The 5,367-nt window shown below is 35.3% G+C and overlaps 1 protein-coding gene across 1 annotated transcript; it reads right to left on the bottom strand.

Moving 5' to 3' along the window:
- Positions 1-898: 898 nt before the first annotated feature.
- On the bottom strand, positions 899-5,116 carry LOC105167458 (uncharacterized). Its single transcript, XM_011087196.3, has 6 exons — positions 4,504-5,116; positions 3,527-3,762; positions 3,184-3,442; positions 2,366-2,545; positions 2,130-2,285; positions 899-1,341 (listed from the first exon to the last, which is right to left on the bottom strand). The coding sequence occupies exons 1-6, from the start codon at positions 4,531-4,533 to the stop codon at positions 1,168-1,170; spliced, it is 1,035 nt and encodes a 344-aa protein (XP_011085498.1). The 5' UTR covers positions 4,534-5,116; the 3' UTR covers positions 899-1,167.
- Positions 5,117-5,367: the final 251 nt, after the last annotated feature.

Here is a 5,367-nt window from a genome sequence, read left to right as displayed (position 1 = left end):
TATTTATCCCCATTTATTGTTATTGACTTATTGCAGGTCAAACAAATTTTTTCTGACTTAATTACCCTTATTAGTCGAGGTCCCATTCAATTTTTTGCTAATACGAGCAGATTCAGTAAATTTTGACTAATTGAAAGATCTATTTATTAGATGGAAACAAACTTCAATGGTACTAAATGCAATTTTTCAAATCACATGGAGTCTACGTATAATTACATCAAACATCAGGAAAGGATAACGTATTATTTCTTAAAAATATTATTTTCTTATATATAAAAAATTCCGGTGATATTATTTTCTAAATATTTAAAATATTTTTAAGGGTTAATTATACTTAGACCCTCTCTGAAAATGCTATATCACACTTTCCCCAAAGATGTTTTGAAATTGCACTTACACCCCCTCAAAATATTCTCGCTTTACACCTAACCTCCTTCCCTTAGGCTTTGGATAAAAAAAATGTTTGCCATAAAAAAAAAATACATAATTTCTTATAATTAATATTTTCATGTATAATTTATATACTTATAAAGAGATAAATATAATATATATATATATATATATATATCAAGTGAGGTTAACAGAAATATTAATTAAAGGATAAAAATTTGAAATTTGTGCAATTTCTTTTGCTAACGTTAGCATTTTTCATCTAAATCCTAAAGAAAAAAGACCAGATATAAACAATGAAATTTCGAAAGTGTGTAAGTATAATTTTAAAATTTTTTTAAAAAAATATATAATTTTGTATTTTTAGAAAGAATTTAAGTGTAAATAACCTTATTTTTAAATTATGATATAAGCTTACAGAATCTAACCGATCAAACTCATGGACATTGTTAGCATCCAGATTCCTCTATTCATGACCATCCATCATAGCTTTCTTCAAGACAAACAATGAACACATCAAAGCAGAAGCCAAATTTTGCTTCAGATGTCACATTACCTTGGTGATGTCTATACATAAGTTACAAACCCTATACATCTTGCATGCTTCCAAAACCAGAAAAGAAAAAACGAAAATAAAAAAAGAACCTAAGTACAATTAAAGGTAAGAAAATAAAAGAGGAACTCTGGTGATGATCAAAGTCGCATTGATCACCTCGACAACAGTCAGCTTTCTATAAGAGAGTTAGTTGCTTCACATCTGCAACAGACTAACAGGCTCTAATTAGTGTAATCGGTTTGTAGGAAGCTTTCGTAAGTTGTTCCTCTGAGAATCTTGGTGATGTCGTCCCAGTTCTTGATGTGCTCCGACAATGACCCTCTGTGTATCTTCACCTGCCGACTAGTTAACTCCATTTGTGGCAGCCCTAGGAACTCTTGAACATCTACCAGTTTCTGCACGGAAGTGAAATGCAATGAGGAAGAATACCCATGATTTCTTTTTTCTGTTTTTTGGTCGTGAAATGGGATTTACTGAGGTTAGAATCATAGAAAACGGGAATCTACCGCAATATCAAAATAATTTACCCAGGGAGTTAGCGTGATTGCTCAGTGTACTGCTCCTAAAACTACAAAAGTTACCTTCTTCCAAGAGTTACCACTAGTTCCAAGAAAATGGGGTCGGATACAGTCATCCTAAACTTGGAAAGAATGTTTTGGTAATTTCACAAGAGAGGATAAAGGCCATAAAACACTTAAAAGTACATATCTGAAAGGCTTGTTGGAAATGATTCGCTACAGAAGTTACAGTATATGCAACTGAAGCACCTTACGTACTAAACAGATAGGGTATTAGCTTGGTGATGGTTGAAGCAATAAATTCGGACTCGCAAGAATCTCATTTTTGCATGGTGGAAAGAGAAATCTGGGCAAAAACTCTGTGGGGGTCAAGAAGCTATTGGGGGGCTGGCGGCTGACTTAGTGGCCCCCATGCTGCATGAAATGTTCGCCTATCACACAGCTCACTAACTCTGCCTGGGCTGGGGTTACCTATAACTCGCCTACGCTCCAACCCCAGCCTCTCAGAGGAGAGGTCGATGTAATTGACCATATAAAGTTGGTGATTCTCACAATTGCTACCAAATGTTTATACCATAATATAGGGAGACAAAGAAAGATCCTGATAGCATTTGGAAATTGCAGTAAATGAACTAGATTTCCTTCAAAAGGTGAAAGCAACTTACAGTTCGATTTTTTATGAGATCTTCATAGTAGAGGACAATGTGCCTAGTGCTGCTGAAATGCTCCAACGCATCCAAGACCATCTTCTCCATGAGCTTTAGATCCGTCACCAGAGATGTTGAATTCATTACTGGTTTATAGCTAGAAAGAGTATCAGCCTACAATAAACAGATCAAAAAATCAGATCCCACAAGTATGTACGGCTGGTTTGAGTGGGGTTGAAACATGGTACAGTTACCTCTTCGTGCGAGTGCACGTGGGACTTGTGTGTCCCATTGAGGAGTTTGGCATAACGATCATAAGAATTAGCAAGGACGGAAACCATCCGGCGCAGCAAATTTCTCCGGAAAAGAAATATTACAGAAACACCTTTGCTATTGAAATATTCGGCAATTTCCTTATGGTACTCCATCAACCCCTGAATTAGCAATGATGCAGCGGGTTTGCATTATAATCAAGACAAAAACCAGCAACTGAAGCACCAAGAAGAGATGATATTATACTCGGGAGATGAAATTAGTGAATGAGACTTAGTCCAAGTGGACAGTTTCAACGACCATAGTAAACTTCAAAAGATTAATTCATAAGAGTTGCCATGCAAGAGTGAAGTAAAGTGTATTGATACATCCTATTTTTCAACAGTCCAATTATTGAAAATTTAAACTCTGTTAACATAATAAATCCTGTGAGAGATGTAAATCTTTATTATCTAAACAAGGCTATAAAACTAGATGTGCCTCCACAACTAATCTAATTCTTGCCATAGATTGCTTCAGTTCAATGATGATAGCAGAACTTTCCGATTTTGGGCAGATCAGCAGAAGCCATACCCATTAAGGTGTTTCATAAGTGATACCTTCTTAATACTGCTGATCTAACAGGGCATCTCTTGAATTTTTAAGTTCTATTGCACCTTAACCTAAAAATTCCATCTCCCTTGTTCCTCAAAATCTTCACAAAGAACTGGGGGGTTAATTTTGAATAAGAGTGTTACATATTGCTTATGAATGTAAGAGATAACATGCTCCTGGCTACACTACATTAGGAATATCTTACCTGATTAAGCATCCACTTGAAGCCAACTGCAGCCGAGCACTGATTCTTGGAAGCACTAGTAAACCAGTCCAAATTGTAGACTCTATCCAGAGTTGAAAAGATTGAAGAAACGTTGCTTCTCCTTTCTTTGACGGAAAATATCTCACCGTTGGAGCTTACATTCGTATGGCTGTTCAACAGAGTTTCAAACCATCCACTTCCAGATCTTTGCATAGACAGAATGGTGAAAAGCCGCACAGGATTACAGGCACACTCAGCCCTGCCATATGTAACAGAAAATTTATGAGTTACTACTTGTACAAGACACTGAAAAACTCGAGACAGCCAGGAGTACAAGAATTACCTGCTAAATGAAGTGGGTTTTGGGTAGTGCAAGTACGGAGTTTGAGATTTATCAATATCGTTGTCGTGACAATACCTCTGATTAACTTCAATATTTATGAATTTAGTACTTGTATGAATATTTGTTTGCCTTAGACAGACCGAGCAGATATAAACACCACACACCATTGCAAATACTAAGACTAACATCCTCAAAGAAGCTGGAGATTTCTTGGGAGGTTTTATGATTAGGGCATCCTGTCACCCATAAAACAGAAATCTGTAATTGAAACAAGATATAGATATCTCTATAGGCGGAAAAAATTAATGCTAATGTTTAAGGGAAATGTTAAAATTTGCATAATATTGAAGCATTAAAGGGAAATTTCGACCAACCAATTATAACACTCCAATCGGAGAATGCATAAAAAGAAACAGAGAAATGATAAAACAATTGAGATGAAAAAGATGTGAAGTTACAATGCTTAGAAAAACACAGATATCAAGCGCAGAAGTTACATGTTAATCTCGCATTGCAGTACAGATTTGTTCAAATTTAAAAACAAGGAAACCAAATTTGAGCTTGCAAAGAAAGACATATGTGCCTCAAAACTCTCATTCCAACCCACCATAGGATTCAAATCTCGAATGGATTTCCAAACAGCTCAGAAAATAAACCAAACAAAATCCAAGCCCAAAGCTTGAAACTTTGAATTATGTGCAAAAGAACCCCAGAGAAGCCAAGGAGTAAAGCTTTAATCTTGTATTATTGACAACCCAACTACTCCAATGAATTCAAACCCACAAAAAATCTGCACTCCAAGCTTGGGCGTTTGAAATATGTTCGCATAAAGAATCCCAAAAAGCCAAGAAAAAAAAGCTTAATATGCCTGTATTTAACTCAAAACCCCACCGCTCCAGATGGCCTCCAAGCAAATTATAAAGAAATAAAGAATGACGGCAAGTACTGAAACTTGAAAGGCAAAACCAAGAACTCACCTTAGTGAAGAGACAGATTTCTTCAGCCATGATACCTCCCAAGAACGAAAGAAAAACCAAAATGGTTCCTCCCTAAGAGCTCAGATTTCTTCAATTACTCATCCACCGACTGTTAGTATATGTGTATGCATACATATAAAAAAGAAATGCAATGCACATATATCTTGAAAAAAGAACAGATTTAAGGGCTCTCGACTTGAGTCAGCAGCAGAGTTTGGAGTGCATCGAAGTTCCTCGTTAAGAACAAAGTCATTAAAGCAAACAGCTGGGAGGCGCTCTTCCCTCTGCTAGTGTCTTTCTTCTTTCCTTTTTTTTTTTTCTGGCCTACTTGGAGCAATTCTTGTTTACATATACCCATACAAAAATTTAAAAAAGAAAATGTAAGAATCTAGAATAAGTTCGGCAGAGAGGGAGTCTGAGTTCATAATTTTTTTAAAGAAATCTTGATCTTGGGTTGGTTTGGTGAAGAAATTGAAGGAGAATTTCAATTATTTTATTACAATGATGCCCTCACCCGAAACAGCAATTCATCGGATTTCAGGCGTGCAAATGGGTAAAGCTGAACAGCTGAGGTTTCATGTTTTTCAGAATTTGGTCCGACTCTTGTTTTGGTCCACGACGCGTTAGGCAAACTCTGTCTATAAATAAATAAAATATTTATTTTAACTTTATTATTTATTTGAAAATTTATAAAAGAAAAATGCTTTCTAATTAATTCTTTTTTTATTCTTCTTTCTTTTCTCGTGGGATTTTAATTTGAATTTGAATTTCGATATTTTATTATCTCATAATAAAAAAGGATATTAAAAGAATGTGTGGAATAATATATAAAAAGTCTGACTTGTGACTTCAAAAAAAACTATA

This window comes from Sesamum indicum, linkage group LG8 (genome assembly GCF_026168435.1).
Source record: "Sesamum indicum cultivar Baizhima isolate 11 linkage group LG8, ASM2616843v1, whole genome shotgun sequence".
Lineage (NCBI taxonomy): Eukaryota > Viridiplantae > Streptophyta > Magnoliopsida > Lamiales > Pedaliaceae > Sesamum > Sesamum indicum.
Note: the sequence above shows the minus strand (reverse complement) of the source record. Positions and strands in the feature narration are given on the sequence as shown.

Bases quoted from the DNA above. Each gene is read 5' to 3' on its own strand.
- LOC105167458 (XM_011087196.3), bottom strand. From the start codon at position 4,533: ATGGCTGAAGAAATCTGTCTCTTCACTAAG. The intron at 3,443-3,526 runs GTAATTCTTGTA...TACATATGGCAG, and splicing joins AAACCCACTTCATTTAGCAG to GGCTGAGTGTGCCTGTAATC. The intron at 1,342-2,129 runs GTAAGTTGCTTT...ACTTCCGTGCAG, and splicing joins ATCTCATAAAAAATCGAACT to AAACTGGTAGATGTTCAAGA.